The sequence below is a fragment of the Armigeres subalbatus genome, chromosome 1 (assembly GCF_024139115.2).
Source record: "Armigeres subalbatus isolate Guangzhou_Male chromosome 1, GZ_Asu_2, whole genome shotgun sequence".
In the NCBI taxonomy this organism is placed as follows: Eukaryota; Metazoa; Arthropoda; class Insecta; order Diptera; family Culicidae; genus Armigeres; species Armigeres subalbatus.
Genome location: NC_085139.1, coordinates 262,489,576 through 262,508,505, shown reverse-complemented (window position 1 = coordinate 262,508,505; position 18,930 = coordinate 262,489,576). Strand labels below are relative to the sequence as shown.

At 42.1% G+C, this 18,930-nt stretch overlaps 2 protein-coding genes and 3 long non-coding RNA genes across 6 annotated transcripts; 2 read left to right on the top strand and 3 right to left on the bottom strand.

The window, feature by feature from the left end:
• Nucleotides 1-765, top strand: LOC134213405 (uncharacterized). 2 transcript variants are annotated; one of them, XR_009979453.1, is made up of 3 exons: nt 1-34; nt 91-320; nt 390-765. It is a non-coding gene; the product is annotated as an uncharacterized LOC134213405 (long non-coding RNA). The 2 variants fall into 2 exon arrangements; XR_009979452.1 differs by having other exon boundaries at nt 11-320.
• A 1,372-nt stretch (nt 766-2,137) lies between these two features.
• On the bottom strand, nt 2,138-2,945 carry LOC134213399 (uncharacterized). Its single transcript, XR_009979451.1, has 2 exons — nt 2,596-2,945; nt 2,138-2,531 (listed from the first exon to the last, which is right to left on the bottom strand). It is a non-coding gene; the product is annotated as an uncharacterized LOC134213399 (long non-coding RNA).
• Nucleotides 2,946-8,755: 5,810 nt separating this feature from the next.
• LOC134213394 (uncharacterized) lies at nt 8,756-10,200 on the top strand. Its single transcript, XR_009979449.1, has 3 exons — nt 8,756-8,891; nt 9,784-9,854; nt 9,930-10,200. It is a non-coding gene; the product is annotated as an uncharacterized LOC134213394 (long non-coding RNA).
• A 3,000-nt stretch (nt 10,201-13,200) lies between these two features.
• Nucleotides 13,201-16,988, bottom strand: LOC134207280 (uncharacterized). Its single transcript, XM_062683004.1, has 2 exons — nt 14,936-16,988; nt 13,201-14,699 (listed from the first exon to the last, which is right to left on the bottom strand). The coding sequence occupies exons 1-2, from the start codon at nt 16,986-16,988 to the stop codon at nt 13,201-13,203; spliced, it is 3,552 nt and encodes a 1,183-aa protein (XP_062538988.1).
• Nucleotides 16,989-17,023: 35 nt separating this feature from the next.
• On the bottom strand, nt 17,024-17,749 carry LOC134207279 (uncharacterized). Its single transcript, XM_062683003.1, has one exon. The coding sequence runs from the start codon at nt 17,747-17,749 to the stop codon at nt 17,024-17,026; it is 726 nt and encodes a 241-aa protein (XP_062538987.1).
• Nucleotides 17,750-18,930: the final 1,181 nt, after the last annotated feature.

The window sequence follows — 18,930 nt, the reverse complement described above, 5'->3', positions numbered from 1 at the left end:
GGTCTATTGAATTATAATTTATCCTGCGCGATCGGTAAATTCTTCGTATTGCAATAAAATATTTGGAGTGAAATTCAATGGTTTTTATAGGTGCCTTTGTCTCGGCCATGACCTCAAATAGACATCGTACACTGTTTCAAACGCTGCTCATGCAATTTTCGCTGTAAACAACAGATTATGGAGAACAGAAGCGGCTGTGATTTAGAAAATTCCTGCTCCAAGAAAATTCTAAAAAGTATTCGATCATACCAACGGGCAACTAAATGATGGCACTCCGGGATAAAATGTTCTGTTCCCAAGTCTGTTCCAGTTCCCGCTGTGTAAGTTAGAACTGAAACGTTATAAAAGGTACGTAGTATTTAAAATATTCAATATTTATTTATTTACAGGGAGTTCGTGAACAGAAACCGATGAAAAAAAAATTCAACTTGGATGAATTTGAACCACGAAAGGTGATGGGCATGCTTACAACTGTGGACGTGGAGCTCTTCCAGCCAATCCAATCTTGTGGCCCTTCCTCTGTTCCAAAAACGTACTTCAGCTAGCAGCGAGGGAGCAAAGAACAACAAGATATTTCTGATCTGGATGAATTATTTTTATAGTTTTTTTTTCCGGAAGGCGGAATTTATGCCGAATCGTTTTATGGAATTTTAGAACGTCATTATCAGGATGAAACAAAATCTGTGGTACGACAAATAGCTAAAATTGTAGCATTCCATGTAAAAGAGACACATTAAAATAAATGTTATCAATTCCAGAAATCAATGAATGTACTCAAATATCTTGCACACACTGTTTGTAAAGCTTGACTAAAAGACTGAATGAACTTTTAATAAGAAGCCCGGATACCCATAGTGTTGTAAACCAATTTACACAGCCTCGCGAATTGCAATGATGGCTCCCCAAAAATCCACTTATATTCAAAGAATTTACCGATGAGGAAACCATTTTTTCTTCCTAAAAACCGATCATGTATATAAATAGAAGCTGAGTTCTAAGTTGATGGTTCAAATATGCTATATTAAATACGAGATTAAATATCGCTAATAACCTTTATAATAACTGAATGTCTATAAATAGATTCAAGGCTTGCATTCAAGGGGTAAGTCACTGGGCACAATGTGCCCGCGGCACAGTACGGCACACTTCCGGCACATCTGGGCACCCTTTCTGGATTTGACAGCTGAACTGTCAAGTACGGTTGTCAAACCATCAGGTGTCAAAGTGTTTGAAATGAAATAAACATAAAACCGATAAAACCACTCTTCTTGGGATGTTTCCGTGGTATCCGTAAAGCCAACGAGTACCTACTGAAAGATATCTTTCAGGACATTCTGCATTTCATGGGAAACCCTCATCACGACAAATTGAAGCGGAAGAACGGCCGTATCTTTTTGGAGCTGTTCCTCCAGCTGCTGGGCATCGACGTTAACAACAATCCAGACAACGAAGGTAACATAGCGCTTCACTTCGTTTCCCAAGCTGGGCTCTCGGACATTGTAAAAAAGTTGACCATAAAGTGCCGGAGAAATACCTGCCCCAAAAAAACTCAGTTTCACCTTATTAACGAAGGCTCCAAAGAATGACTCCGTATGCTAAGCTGGTATACTATTTGCTGGGCATCCTCGATATGCGGAAGACAGACGATAGACCATGTGCCCTCACATGACTGCTGCGACTAGGAGCAGCAGCATCGCAAGACAGACAGCCCACCAAAATGGGCTTCGTTCTAAATTCCACAATGTATTCCCCTTCAAGCAACAAACAAGTTACCACGGAAGTGGATGAAAACTACTCCAAAATTTGGTACGGCCTTAGTCTTACCCCAGGAATAAGAGAATTATTAGTGACATACACCAAACAATACGGTAATCAAAATGTATATGAGATGGCTGATTGCTTCGGAACCATCGCCGGAACCTATATCAACCAGCAATGATGACAGATAGAATACGTTGATGACTGTTTCAGTAAACAACAACACGAAACATCTTGTAATCAAAGTTTACACATCTCGTTTTTAAATCAATATGTATATTCAAGTGATCAATTTGACCAGACTATATCCTGCATGGAGGATTTGATTCACCATCCGCAGTCACAGTCTCCCTTCCATGGTCTATGACCCTACTTCATCTTCTCTAAACCCAGTTTTATTCGTTTATGCATTAAAATATACAAATATAAAGTTATTCATAATTTTTCTCATAAAATTCTTATTTCTGTAAAGAATGATGACAACGTCGATTGTTACCAGCTAGCAGGTTCACATTGTTACTGTTTTCAGTTGTTTGCCGCCGGGTCCTCAGCCACTTTGAGATGTCCTTCCGATGTTGTTGAAAAGTACTTTTGGAACGGCCATCTGATGAAGAAACTATTCAGGTTGAGCATGCTATCGATCCATTGCGACAAAAGGTTCGGCAAAGTCGACATCGTTCCGAAGCACGTTCAAAAATAGTAGTTGAATGATGGTCCGATCTCGTGCGACTGCTGACTGGCTGGAGGTTTTCCCAGATATTCGGGACGTTATGCTGAAGGTTGAAGACGGACATTGTAATCAAACTGTAAATTATCATTCATTTTTATGGAACTTACTTGTGGAACTAGTACTATGCCGGTCACTTGTGGTGATACCAGCCAGTCCCGATGGCAGTGATAGTCCTATGATGAGTTTCCGTTGTGGGTGGCGTAAGCGACGCACGGGTAGCGTAACTTTAAACATATTTAAATATGTCTTCCTGCGTGTTATATCCACTGAGGTCTCCGGAGATGACTGCGATATCAAACGGAATAAATTTACCTGCAAAAAATGCTGCCGTTCGAAGCGTTATTTATTTTTGTTTTTTTTTTTCACAAGACGTAAACGTTTTCCCCGTGATGCCAAATAGCTAATCATGACCAGTGTGGCCAAAAAAATGTTTTTTTTCTCGGCACATTTCGGCACACTTCGGCACAGCATAAGGCACAGTGGGCACAATTAACTATTTTGAAAGTGTGCCGAGTGGTTTACCCCTTGCTTGCATTCCTAATGCCGACTTAGAGCAACTATGCACTTGTAGTGTTAAGTGTTTCAGAGCATTAAATCTAGCAATAAATGAGCATTGCAAAACAATGCTTATAATAATGCCAAATTGTTTGGGCTTCATAGCATTAGCAATGCTTTCATAGAACATATAGGCTTGAATAATGCTATTACTTAACTTTCAAGCAGCATAAATGCCAATATAAGGTCATTATAAGGCTATGATCTAATGCTTACGGTTACTTGGGTTTGTTCGTTGACGATGATGTTTGGTTGCTGATGAATTTCATGCCGCCCACCTTGAGCGACCGATCTGGATGATGACTCGACTAGACGACTCTCTCTTGATGATTATGTTCGTTTGGATGTTGATTGCTGATTACCTTGCCACTCACCTTGAGCGATTGATGACTTCACTGGGTAAACTTCTTTCGATGATGATATTTGGTTAGATGTATTTATAATGCTGATGAACTTTACGCCGCCCATCTTGAACGATCGAGTTGATGATGATAATCGTTGGGATACAGGTAACTGACGAGTCCCACACCGCCCACCTTGAGCGATTGGGTTCAATTGGTGACTTTGGATGAATGAATGTTGTCGATGTGCAGTTGGATGCGGGTTGGTAACGAATCTCATGCCGAGGGGCGATTCACTGATGTCGATGATTGAATCGTAAATACGCAAAGAAAAATAATGCAAAAAAATACAAATAATACACGAAAATACAAATAATTCACAAAAATGCATTATTACACGATAAATTTTAAAATAAGTTTTTAATGCAAAAAATACACTGAAATACATAAAAATTCACGATTTCAAAAAAATCGGAAATTCGGAAGGCGAGAAAAAATAATCACGAGATTCAATATTCGGAGAAAAAATACGACATTTCGTATATTATTACACAGAGCACTCAACATTCTGGTAAACACAACAATTTGTACGCTGCGACGCGATGAAAATAAATCAAAACCTGTCACTCATTTTCTCACAACTAGAGCAAAAACAAAGCATATTCCATCAATTTTATTTTATTCATGTTGTCTTTGGGTTATGCTATGTACGCCAATAAATGTGTAAAGTGTCAGATGCAAAAAAGTAAAAAGATAGGGGTTTTCTGCGCTCCGACTATCGTTAGTATACGTTTGTATGTACCAACTAGCCACAAAGAATGACTTTCTTTCGGATTCAACTTCGTCCCTTAGGACGACGCAATATCGTAATTTAAGTTGGTAAATTTCGTGGAAAACGAAATCCAATGGTCGTTTTTGATTTCCGACTCAACCATAGCCAACTTACTCAGTGTCAAATCGATAGGCTTTGCGATGATTCACAAATTATGTACTTTGCCGTGCTACCATGTTATCAACGGGAAATATGTTATCGTCAATGGGCAATGGGGTATTCGTTTGAAGAAGGTGCATGTTTATATTGGTCATCAAGAGAAAAGCCAGCTGTTTTTGGGAGCTTAAACAACCCAAGTTTTCTTTTCGATGAAGCACCAGTGTACTGCTCTTATTCACGGATTCTGTATAGGTTTCATGTTTTCTATTTTTAACAGCCATGTGTAAAAACCTTGAGCTAAAATGTGACCAAAAAGCGACTGAAATCTACTCCAAGTCCGAGTTGAACAGGACAGATTATAAAATTCTTCCACTATGTACAACTTTTGTGTATCAACAGATAGGCATTTCGATTCATGTACTTGGAAACTAAGCTGAATAAAATTTCGAATAAGTATTCACTATAATTTATTGTAACACCGTTTTTGCAGCATTCTAAATATGTATTTCTTGAATTTTACAATAGATTCACAAAGGCATTCCAAAAAGCATTTAGAACTGGATTAACAAAAACTGAATCATGTTAAAACGCTTTCTAGCATAAAAGCAAATGTAAATAATGAACTGTCAAAATATATTTCGAAATATAAGTACAGTGAACGTTCGCTAATTGGGGGTCTTCTAGTTGGGGCGCTTTTTAGTTGGGGGTTCGCTAATTGGGGCGAAACCCAATTAAAAAGCAGCTAAACGTCAGAATGTGATGTCAAAAAAGAGTTGACGTTTTGTTTCCGTGTTTGGCGAGATCGATATTTTCTGGCGCGTAAAATTTTCCTTTGTTCAATGCAAAAAGTAAACAACATTGACGCTTGTCAAAACGCCCCAATTAGCGAACGGCATTCGCTAGTTGGGGTGAGGTCTTGCCCCAATTAGCGAACGATCACTGTACATTCGATTTCAATACATTTATTCTAAACAAATACACTTAAGTACTAAAATACACGAAAAAATACATTAATTCACAAAAATGCATTATTGCACCTAATACGTATAAATGCACGAAAAATACATCAATACGTGATCAAATACGTTGGCCTGAATCGAAAATACACAAGTGAATCGCCCCTCGTCTCATGCCGCCCACCTTGAGCGATCGGGTTGGAACAATAACTTGACTGGATGAATGGATTTTCATGGTGTTGATGGTTGCTTGACACTCGAAATTTGCTTTAATACGATGCCAAGATGGTTTCACGACGATAATTATCCTGCTTGTGTGCGCGGTGCCATTTGTAATCTTCTGTTGGCTTGAAATGGAGTCAATCTTATGGTATATTCTCGGATAAACTACACGCAAATATGGAATCCTCCGGTCTGGCCACGCTTTAGATACCGAGGAACAGAATCCAAAACAGAAGATGCATCTTGTGGTATATTCAACACGACTTTGGGATGAGTACCACGGAAATATGGATCCCTCCGGTCCGGTCACGCTGGAGGTGCCGAGGAACAGAATCCAAAACAAAAGATGCATCTTGTGGTATACTCAACTCGGCGTTGGGATGAGCACCACGGAAATATGGATTCCTCCGGTCCGGTTTGCTAGTCTAAAGGTGCCGAGGAACAGAATCCATGACGGGAGATTGACTTCTACTTTCTGTCTGTGGCTAATCCTGTGGTATAGTCTGAAGCAGGCTACACGCAAATTGATTTCCCAGCCCAACCACAGGGAGTGAGTTGCGGGAAATATCCAGTGATCGGAGGATAGTCACAGAAGATACGGAGGTTGATGACAAAACTTGATTCGAGACGAGAAACACACTTCAGGATCCACTTTTGTTGGTGTCCAATGATGTTGCACAGTTTTACTTGATGGTAACGATTCAATTGTACTCACGGATGACGATGGCGTTCGCAAAGGAATCGTGATGGCGTTGATGCAGAATTCAGATAGGCTTCTATTGTACTCTTGAAAAGGCCGCCAGGCCTTGGCGTCTATCCGCAGCTCGAAGGACCAATGTTAACGCTTTAGTAGTGCCTGGTACACAGGCTACAGGATTAAGGAATCCGAACCCGGCCAAATGGCCGGGGTATAAGGAAAAACGATCCGATCCACTTGATGATTTATTACGAACAAACTTTTTCTACATACAGTGAACGTTCGCTAATTGGGGTTTTTCTAGTTGGGGCGCTTTTTAGTTGGGGGTTCGCTAATTGGGGCGAAACCCAATTAAAAAGCAGCTAAACGTCAGAATGTGATGTCAAAAACGCGTTGACGTTTTGTTTCCGTGTTTGGCGGGATCGATATTTTCTGGCGCGTAAAATTTTCTTTTGTTCAATGCAAAAAGTAAACAACATTGACGTTTGTCAAACCGCCCCAATTAGCGAACGGCATTCGCTAGTTGGGGTGAGGTCGTGCCCCAATTAGCGAACGATCACTGTAGTACGGTGTCTTATTTATAGTAGCTCTACCCTATGGAATGTTGCAGAATTGTATACAACTATTAACTGTCTAACCTATTGTATGCAAGCTCTATTATTGTACTAAAGATATTGTGTCTAGTGTTTGCTTGCCTGACTGTTCTGGAAGTGTCAATAACAATGCATTGTACACAAACAAATGTTGTTGATTTTCAGAAAGATGGTAAGGTAAGTAATTCACATTGATTATTGCGTTATATTTGTTAATGTTGTGAATTTTGTCTCATTTCAGGTATGTTATGCAATGCTCCAAAGCTGGAGCAAGGTATGCGAAAAAGGGTAAGTATTCAATGAAATTTAAAGTGGCAACTAAGTGATGTGTTGGGGCCTCAGCATGAGGCATGTCGTCCACCGGCGCGGTGTGATGAAAACACCCCGGTGGCTTGCTGATGGCCTTAACACGTAGCAGTTTTTTTACTTTAAGCAAATGACAGATTTACTCTCATGCAAATATATACAAAAACGAAAAACTTGTTTTTCGGCCACAAAATCTAATTTCATTCCTATTTTTGCAGTGCAACACTGCCACCTGAAAACGTTTTCACTTTTGCGAGCGAAAAATTGGCTAGTGCTGCACTAGCAACCCGGATAAAAATTTACAGTAACTTGAATGACATAACCCATTGAAATACAATAGATTGTGTGGTAAACAATACAAACAATTGTACGCTTATTGTAAAATGTTCTCGGTTGTGATAGATCTTTATTGTACTTACATTAACATAACAATATATTTAAATGTTACCAATACATTCTATTATATTTCTATTGTTCGCTTATGTTTGGTATTGCACAACCAAAAACTAAACAAATTATGAAAGTATTCGGTTTGCATGATCTGGAAATTCGTCTAATCTAATTGAATTAATATAATTTTGGAATATTTCATGGATGTATTATATTGCTGAAATAACAATTGAAAACAATAAAATTACAATAGCTTTGCTTATTAAATGAATAAAAATGTTATACTGATTCTCAAGTAATATATTTTTATATTGCAGGTCTACAAATGTTAGGGGCCGTTCAAAAATTACGTCCAAGGTTTGAGGGGGGGAGGGGGGTCAGAGTTTTGTGACAGTTTGTGACAGGGGGAGGGAGGGGGGTTCGTCTTATGTGACGTCCGTTCACAAGAAAAAAATACTGAAAGCATTTTAGAAACAACTTGCATTTTAAAAACATTCAAACTGTTAGTAAGGGACATAACTCACTATGTTATTGCGCATAAGCCCCAAAATTTTATTCCCACCTTTGGGTTTCCGCGCCGAGCACTCAGCGCCAGACTCGGCGACAAGGAGATGGTGGTCAAGTTGGCACTCCTGATTTTCTGACAACTGATGTCGATTGGTTGTGTGAGTGCACCGGTGTCAAAAAATAGAGCTTTTAGCTGAAAATTTAATTGTCAAATGTACATTTTGACAGCAATATAGATGTATGAGTGAATGAAATGTGCAAATGCTCTATCGCGGAAGCAGTCGCTGAAGACAAGTGTCAATGCTTTCAGTGACGAAACGAAAAGTTTCAATGCAAAAAGCAATATTGTGAAAATAGTGTACGAAAAAGATAAACCACAGTAATCGCTAAAATATAAATGAGACATGTACGTACAGGGGGAGGGGGGGGGTCAATTATTTGTGACAGTTTGTAACAGGAGGGGGGGAGGGGGGTTGAAAATGCCGAAAAACGATGGACGTAATTTTTGAACGATCCCTTATGCAATAAAAATTGGAATTCAAAAAAATGAAGGGTGCACCAACTTTTGATTATCATTTTACTCGGAGAATGGCTGGATTCATTTTAGCGTGTACAGTTTTGTTTATAATTAGTGAAGAGATGAAAATAATGAAACTGTATTCGCGAAGTCGAAGCAAAATTCTTCACACAAACAATGACAGTTCTTCATGGGTTTTTACAGTAGAGCAACAGAGAGGAGGAGATGGCGGCCATGTTTCACTCAACTCTGACAGATAGCAATGGGATTTCCCATAGGAGGGAATATCAGAATTTGCTTCGACTTCGCGAATGGTGCAGAAAGCAGTCTTTTTCATTACAGTTTCTGGTGCTGGGCAACGGTAGATCACTATGGCTTCTGTACCGTGGTAAGTATCTAAAGTGTTAGAGCGCGTTAGAGGATAATTACCGGGCCTGAGCGCGAGTATTTTGATCACACTCGACGTGCTGTCATTTTAGATTAGTCAAACTTGTTCGCATCGGTTACTATTTTCGGTTATCACTTTGGTGGTTGCATTAGGTTCTGCAGCGTCTGTATCTAACCTCAAACTGATGACATATTAGTAGTACTTCGCGTTGGACTCGGAGGCAGCCAAACAATCACGAACTCGAACTTTGTCGGAGTCCTCGTCGGAGTCAGTGGAAAGTACTACTGAGCTGTCAAAAAAGTTCATTTGACGAGGACCGAATTCATTCGTGACGTCATGCTGCAGAACCTAATTCCATACCGGTGACGTTTGACATTTGATAGTTCATCAAATAGCAGCGGTGTTATCGCGTTGCCAAATTTGGTCACCAAGCACGTTTGATAGCGACCGGTAAAGTGTTAAGTATCCAGTTTTCCGCGAGCGGTAATGGCCGCCAGCTTGCCTGCGGGTTAGTCTCTGATTTGACATTTCTGGAGGTCAACTGCACCCACCATTCGAGCATTTTGATCAATGTGGTATATAAGAAGGCTTGAATTCACTGAATCAGCACCTTCTTATATGCAACATTGGTCAGAATGCTCGGAGCGGTGGGTGCAGTTGACCTCCAGACACGTCAAATCAGAGACTGAACCGCAAGCAAGCTGGCGGCCATTACCGCTCGCGGAAAACTGGATTGATACTGGGCTGACAAACGGCTTATACTCACCACCGGTAATCGTAATCTTATACTACAAAAGTACAATGTGGTTCATCCCGAACAAAAAAAAAATAAAAAAAATCGTCATAATGCCTGATGACATACCTGGTAACATTTATCCTTGTTCCTTTACAGAAATGAAGCCTTTGATGAAATACTGATGCTTGGCCAATCTCACCAACGGGATATAATAAGAAATGATGCAGGTATTGTTTTCTTTTTTTCTCGACGTACTTTTTCTAATAAAACTAACATTCTTTTATAATTTACATTTTTCACAGGTTTATAACTACATGTATTGTATATCTGGAACAAAGTTAGTACGCTTTTTATACCGAAGTTGGATTTTTCTCCAGATACAGGCAACTTACCCAACTTCGAAAGTAGTGCGCTGGATTCGCCTAAAGATGCGCTAAACAACGCATCAATTAGTTTGACAGATAAAACTTTGGAAGAAAGTTCGGTTCGGAAGTCCCGACAACAAAGCGAGGTAAAATGAGTGAAAATGAAGTTTAAAATGATGTTTAAAATAATTTAATTGAAAATAAAATAATTTGCAAAACAAATAATTGTATTGTATTTTTATTGTAATGCTGGAGTATAATGTATTCTGAATCCTGTTGTATTTCTATTGTAAAACAATAGAATCAGTAATTGAAAACATTTAAAACACAATGTTTTCTATTATTTTGTCGCTCGAAATCATCCCATTGAAGAACTGTAAAATCAATTGTTTTGCTCAAAATTTTGTATGGAAAATTTTCGATTTTTTTATTGTAAAGATACATAACAACCCCCCTTTTTTATTGTAAAAGTCCTATTTACCATTCGTTTTATCGTGGAAAACCATTATTTCTCATGTGGTTTTATTGTCAAAATTCCATTATATTCAATGGTAAAAACTATGTTTTAAATGGTGTTGTAACAATAAAATTTATGATATTTTAATGATATTTTTTATCCGGGAAGCGCAATTTCGTTCCTGCGAGTTGAAAATTTTTAACGCTTAGCAGTCACACATTGCAAGCGAGCGTTTGCTTACGAGTTGTCATTTGTTTGCATGCAATCACTTTCAGTGTAGTCAGATAGGAAATTTTTTGACAGTTGTCACTTTCTGCGAGCAAAATGCTCGTTGCGAGTGATTTGCTTGCAACGTCTGACGGCACCTAAAATGCTAATTTAAAGTTAATAAACATTTTATCTTGCAGCATTAACGATGCTGATATAATGTTGAATAAGAGCTTCGAAACATTTGCAGGGCTGTTATAACGCTTTGAAGCATCATTGATGCTGATTAAAAGCCTAAAACTAATGCTTAGGGTTACTTGCACGCTTAGTTCAGTTCACCCAAATGTGGGTGAAGAGTACTGTAGGATTTCGAACTTGAATAATTGTGCTACGACTTTTGGATAACTAATTTCACGACAATTTTTATTCGCTCAACGGAGTATACACGACGATATTTCGATTTGAAGCGCTCAACGTTTTATTTGCAACTAACTGGTTGTGTCGACTGATCGACGGTTATATTGCTAAATACGAATATGCTATAAAGATAGCCTGATAACCATCGGCTATCCGATTGCCTACTGATAACACATTATAGAGAGAGATACTATATGAGAGCTGTTCGTGCAGTTCATTCCATACGGAACCAGTAATCTGATAATTATCGATTCAACATGCCGGCCACCGTGAAAATGCCAATTTTAACTACTCCATAATATCCTACTTGCAAGGTAATATAAGATTAGGCTACAACTCTTATAAACTACGTCTAATTCGCTTTGATTTTCTTCATTCTATTATAATACTCTAAATACTTCATACGACGATGATTATCTCTGCGTCGCGACGGCAGGTAGCTGTTACTTCGACCCCGTTCGATGGACTGCAACACGTGCTAATTCGGCTACTCTTCGGCAATGAACGGATCGACACCATGTGATTCCTCGGCCGCCTGGTCGATCTCTCAGCTGGCTGCTGCTCACTTGTACCTCGAGGTGACTGGGCTATTGATAAAACGAATTTCTTCTTCCTTCACATCGGATTTGTCGGCTGTGTGATCCTCCGGTAGACTTCTAACTGCAAACAAACATAGACGGCTTTTTCAAACAGTAAAGGAGAAAAAAAACAACACTTAACTGGGGCGGAGGCAACCGGCCTCCACGGGTCCGTTTCCGGACGATGACCGTTGGCAGCGAAGTACTGAGCGTACTTGTGCGAGATGGGCGAGCAGCGACCGCATCCTTCGAGAGCCAACATGATAAGCATGACTTCCTGCGGGCGATGAATTGTAGGCACTTTCTTCTAGCGATAATTTGGCGAGCGATCCTCCTTCGAACGGCGAGCTGGTCTTCCTTCTGGTGACGAATTGGCGAGCAAGACCGCCTTGGAGCGGCGGACTGAGCTTCCTTCTGGCGACGATTTGGCGAGCAAGGCATCCTTCGAGCGGCGAACTGGGCTTCCTTCGAGGTTGATACGACTTCGTTGTGGGTACCAGGTGGTTACTGAACTAACTTCCTCAGGTTCTTAGCAAATTCACAAGTCTATCAGACATACCGTGAATGCATTGGGTCCGCTGCAGACCGTCGAAAAGCTGTCAGAACCTCTCTCGTTGGGGTGGTTTTGTGCGATGCCATCAAAGACGCAGGGAGACGAAACAGTCTATTAGTTTTTATTTTGAAATATATTTTAAACCAAACGATATACAGGATTTCAGCTTCCTCGAGGTTGGTCGACAGTGTCACCATCGTCGAATTGATTGGGCAACACACAGATTTTCGATATTCCACGGCGGTATTCGCCGTCTTTCGTTCGCACATCGACGACTCGAATGCAGTTATCGTCTCCCATGAAGATCTTCGTGATCCGCCCTATTCTCCATTTCAGTGGAGGAAGGTTCTCCTCCTTCACCAGAACCAAAGTTCCGACATTTATGTTGTTACGCCGCTGAGTCCAACGCGTACGGGGTTGTAGCCCGGACAAGTATTCGGACTGCCATTGGTTCCAAATTCTTCGGACGTACTCCTGAGTCTGTTGGTATCGGTCTAGTCGGTTTGTCGGGATGTCGTTTAGACTGGGCTCCGGTATAGCGGTAAGGGATCTGTGCACCAAGAAATGCCCCGGTGTGAGCACTTCCAGATCATTTGGATCGGATGTTAACTGTGTCAACGGACGAGAGTTTAAGCAGCTTTCGACTTGGGCTAAAACAGTCTGAAATTCGTCCTGATAGAGGATCACATTGCCCACAGTTCTGCGTAGATGGCTCTTCATCGACTTTACTGCGGCTTCCCAGAGTCCTCCGAAATTCGGGGACCTGGGAGGTATGAATTTAAAAGTTATTCCGTCTTCCGAACAGCTGCGAGAAACTTGGTCCTGGTGCTGCTGCGACCGAAACAAGCGAGCTAGTTTTTTTTAGCTCTCGCTCAGCACCTTGAAAGTTGAGGGCGTTCGTTTCGGGTTTGCCCCGACGTGCCACGAATTGTTTGAGTGCCGCGATGAATGCATTTGTGGTCAAATCGGATACGCTTTCCAGATGCACTGCCTTTGTTACGAGGTAGACAAACACAGAGACATAGCACTTGATGGCAGTAGCACGGCGAGTTGGACGATATGCAGATGGACCACAATAGTCCACAGTATGAGCGGAAGGGAAGTTGGGTGTAGTGTAACACGTTCTACCGATAGTTCTTCCATTAGCTGCTCTAAGACCTGGGGTTTGCACTGGAAACATTTGGTATGTGCGTGAACTACTCGACGAGAGAGATTCCGTATACGAAGCGGCCAAAACCGTTCCCGTACAACAGCTGCCAGAAGCTGCGGTCCGGCGTGTAGGAGTTTCCGGTGGTAGTACACCATTACCATTTCTGTGAGACGATGCTTGTCCGGCAGAATCATAGGGTGACGTTGATCGTACGGAACAGGGGCGTGGCGTAACCGGCCACCTACACGGATCACACCATTTACGAGTATTGGGAACAGCGACTTCAAGCGAGAATTTGACTTAACTTGTCCATTTCGAGAGATTTCCGCCAAGTCTTGGGCGAAGTGTTCCTGTTGAGCGAGTTTGACGAGTAGCAGGGTAGCATCCTTGATTTCCGCGGTCGAGAGAAATCCATTACGATGGTTTACTTTATCTTTGGTTCTTGCGTTGTGGGCAAATCTTTGTATCCAAGCTACGGTTCGAACGAGCTTAAAGTATGTGGAATACAACAAAAATAACTCGTTTGGTGATTGTATTTGCACAGGAAGCGAAACCGTTCGTTCTTCAAGCTCTTCGGGACTGAAGATTCGGTTTGTCGGCCGCCCCAGTGGCGGCCAAAAGCGTGATGGTTGCGATAACCAATCTGGTCCATGCCACCAGCCTGTGCAGTTTTGCAGCTGTTCTGGACACATTCCTCGGGAGATTATGTCTGCCGGGTTTTCCGAGCCAGGAACATGCGACCACATGCCATCCGCCGTGATACGCTGGATTTCGGAACTTCTGTTTGCGACAAACGTTTTCCAACGTGAGGGACTGGCTGTAATTTGGTAAAGCGTGATTTCCGAATCCGTCCAGAAGAAGTTCTGGGCCTTAAGTTTCAGACTGAACTCGACCTTCTCGAATAAGTGGCTTAATAACAGGGCTCCACACAGTTCCAAACGTGGAAGACTAACGACTCCTGCCCTTTTGCTTTTGCCATTTGGTGCTATTTTTGATTTAGCGGTAAGCAGGTTGACATGGATGCTGCCTGTCGACGACACAGCACGGAGGTATATACAGGCCCCGTACGCTCTCTCGGATGCATCGGAGAATCCATGGACTTCTAAACTCACGACTCCGGTAGTTGCAACGACCCATCGAGGGATTCTGAGGGCCGCCAAGTGCTGAAAGCTATCCCGAAGTTCCAGCCACTGATGTTGACGATTTTCGTTTAGCGGTTCCTTCCAATCACAGCCATCTCGCCATAGATCTTGGAGAAACAACTTTGCTTGTACCAGCACTGGCCCAGCTAGACCCAATGGATCAAACAGGCGGGCGATATCCGAAAGTACTATCTGCTTGGTCACTGGCAGTTGTGTGTTGTAATTTGGAACATTAAACTGCAACTCATCCGTAATAGTATCCCATTGTAATCCTAACGCCTTTATGGGAGCAGCAGCAGAGTCGAGTTCGAAAAGGGTGCGCTCATCTCTCAGGTGTGGTGGAATGACTGCTAAAACAGCCGCGCTGTTCGACGCCCATTTCCGCAGGGTAGACCAGCGGAATTAGTCAGGTCGATTAGCTGTTGACAGAGCTCCTGACCTTCTTCGATGCTATCTGTTCCAGTAAGCATGTCATCCATATAAAAGTCACGCCCAAGAACCATTGCTGCCTCTGGATGACTATCGGACCCATCTTCAGCTAATTTCTGAAGACATTTAGTCGCGAGGTACGGAGCCGAAGATGTTCCGTACGTAACCGTTGTAAGTTGAAACGTTTGCAGCGGTTGGGTTGCGGAATCTCTCCATCGAATCCGTTGTAATGGATGATCACACTTCCTCACCCTGATTTGCCGGTACATTTTTTCAATGTCGGCGATGATTGCAAACTGCGGCATCCGGAATCTCAGAACGATAGACAGCAAATCATCTTGGATGACAGGACCAACCAGAAGCGCGTCGTTGAGTGAGACACCGCTGTCGCTTGAGCATGACGCATCGAAAACCACACGTAATTTCGTGGTGATACTGTCAGGTCTGACGATGCAGTGGTGAGGCAGATAGTACGATGGAAGTGTATGGGTTTCCGCATCCGATATAGGCTGCATATGTCCGAGCTGCACGTACTCGTGTATGAAAGCAGTGTATGCTTCCTTTAGCGCAGGAGTAGCGTTCAACCGACGCTCAAGCGAGTAGAAACGACGATCTGCAATATCTTTAGAACTCCCAAGCATGGAAATCACCGACGACTTCGTCGGTAGAGCGACGATGAAACGACCAGACTGATCCCTTTCGACTGTTTTTTCGAAAAACTTCTCACATTCAGCTTCTTCTACGGAGTGAGTGCTAAGCGTGCGGCACGATTCAATTTCCCAGAACCGTGATAGTTGATCTTCAATCGTTGGGCTAGGTGCAACATGTGCAAAATTCGAAACCGAGGCAGAAGGCACCTTTGCTTGAACCTTTCCGGATACTACCCATCCTAAGGCAGTATTCTGCAACACAGGATCTCCGCTTCTATTCTTAATTTGACCATCTCGTAGAAGGTCATAGAAAATTCCAACGCCGAGAATCAGATCGATTCTGCCAGGTTGATCAAATGTGGGATCTGCTAATACGACGTCTGACGGCCATCTCGATCGGCAAACATCAACAGCTTGATTTGGCAATTCCAATGTCAACTTTGGAAGTACATGGAACTTCCAATTGTCCTCGAAATCAGCACAGTGAGACTGAATGCGTATGATGGTTGTGTATTTGGAGGAAGTAGATGAGAGGCCTACACCGCTAATTGGGACGAATTCCTTAGACCGATGAAGCTTCAGATTTTGAACAATATGTTCCGAAACGAAATTGAGCTGCGATCCGGAATCCAACAATGCGCGGGCCCACAACGAGGAGCCAGATGAAGAATATACTTTCACCAGAGCTGTCGACAGTAGAACGGTAGCAGGAACGATATGCTCGGCATCGGTGAAGGGCATCGAAAAGTGGCTGGTTTGTGGGGCAGGGACCGCGGTGGCTTGGGTTTGGCTTTCCGGTTGCAATGACTGTTTGCTCGACGAAGCAGACTGCTGACGATTGTTCGGAGTGTACGAAGACGAAGTCTGTGGATCGGTTGGTTTGGTGGGTGGAACCGATTGGCTGTTTGGGACGATGGGTCTTTGATGCAGCATCGTATGGTGTCTTTGCTGGCAGACGCGACAAGTACCACTCGTACAGGCCTTGACGAGATGCGAAGGTGACAAGCAGTTGATACAGAGAGCGTTTTTCTTTGTGGCTTCAAATCGTTGAATGGGAGTCATTTTACGAAACACTTCGCATTGATATGGTGAGTGGGCTAACTGTTTACAGAAGGGGCATGATTTCTGAGCGGTAACGGCTGAATGCACTAGGTTCGGCTTAGCTGGGTGTGAGGGGAAGCGGTGTGTGGATAAGCGAGAGGAATCGAATGATCGGCCTTTGGAAGCGTCAAGGGATTGCAGGACGAGACTATGATTGCGCAGAAAATTCACGAGATCGGTGTAGCTAGGAACCAGCGTCGATTTCCGGTGGGTCTCCCAATGGCGGAGAGTTACAGGATCCAGACGAGAACTGAGCATAAACACCAGCAAAGTACTCCAGCTTGCCGTTTGTTCTCCCGCCTTTTCTAGCATTTTCAAATTTCGCTCGAATATATCAATCAAGCGATTCAAAGACTCGTGACACTCTCTTTAATTGGATCAGCTGTGAAAAGCGCTTCGACATACGACTTTACGATTAGATATTTATTTTCATAACGCTTTTCAAGAAGTTCCCACGCCACCGCATAATTGTCGGAGGTCACTTCTATCACCTCGACTACACGCTTTGCCTCCTTCGAGAGGGATGAAAGGAGATAAGAAAACTTATCCACGTCACTGAGTTGCATGTTCGAAGCAATTAGTGACTGAAAAGAATCCCGAAAGGAAGGCCACTCTTTAATAGTGCCATCGAAAGTGGGCAGTTTGATCTCCGGCAGCTTGACCCGCATTTGTTGAACCGGAACAGGTGCCAATTCCCTGGGTGCCTCTCGCTTTGCACGAATTTTGGACAAAATGAATCCCTTTAGTCTTAAATAAGTGGATTCGAATGAAGCCCGTGCCTCTCGATTTACTTGTTCAATCGATTGAGGTTGAACTTCAGCTCCCGTTTGCGATTGTTTTAGTGCGTCTGCCTCCAGTTTTTGCTTTAAATCATTTTGAAAGTCATCTGATACCTCCAATTGCAATCGAGTGTCTTTATAATCTTCAAAGATCTCTTCTAAGTGCTCCTTCCACCCCTCAAGCATAACACTGTCCCTCTTATCTTGGTACTCGTCAACCAGATGGGCCAGATTGCGCAAAGAATCTCGACAGAAACGCTCACCTTTTGCCAATCTTCTTAAGTTGGGAGCCATACTGCACCCTAAAACAATCGCAGACGCTTTGTAGTCTTACGTAAAAGCCAAGTTCCACCCAAATTACAAAAACTTCTATTTGGTCCCAATCAGATCAAGCAAATTCACAAAAATCAGCGATATGGATTATCGGTTCGCATGCAGCATGCAGTACTTACAGTCTTCGATGTGTACCCAAGCCAGCCCGCGCGGTGATGACCACGCCACGCTTGCTCGGTGTATTCAATTCGATGGTATATAACGCCACCAACAAAAGCGATCAGCTACAATTCCAAAATCTCTGGCCGAGTTTCACAGTAAAACGCCTCCTTTCTTTTGTTGAGCTGGCTACTGTTAACCACTATCAGGGACCGCTAGCACCAACCACCACACATCACGCGGCACGAATTGTTCGGAATAGAAATGTACAGTCCACTGTCCACACAGAATTGATGCAATAATTTCTTTTCGCGATCAGTTTCAATTTTTACACTTCGCACATAGTTTAATTTGTTTTATATCACTTAAATTGATTCGACCGACAACGACAACATCGAGAGCACAATTTCCAAGAACAAATCATCCGGCTCGAAGGACCATACTTTTATGTAGGATTTCGAACTTGAATAATTGTGCTACGACTTTTGGATAACTAATTTCACGACAATTTTTATTCGCTCAACGGAGTATACACGACGATATTTCGATTTGAAGCGCTCAACGTTTTATTTGCAACTAACTGGTTGTGTCGACTGATCGACGGTTATATTGCTAAATACGAATATGCTATAAAGATAGCCTGATAACCATCGGCTATCCGATTGCCTACTGATAACACATTATAGAGAGAGATACTATATGAGAGCTGTTCGTGCAGTTCATTCCATACGGAACCAGTAATCTGATAATTATCGATTCAACAAGTACCTAGAATCGCCAGAAAGTGCACATACCTAGATATGGGTGAATTGCCGTTTACCTATTTATGGATGAATCCCAGTTCACCCATAATAAGAGTATACTTCAATAAGAGCGGTTTATTGGTGAATTTCACCCATATTTGGGTGATGTTTTGTTTTTGTTTTTATTATCGAGAAAATAAAGAGAAACAAATTTATTTATAATTTTATCATCAAAGAATATTATGATTGATAAATTTATTGAGAAAAATAATAATAGAAATTAATCTACATAATTTAAGC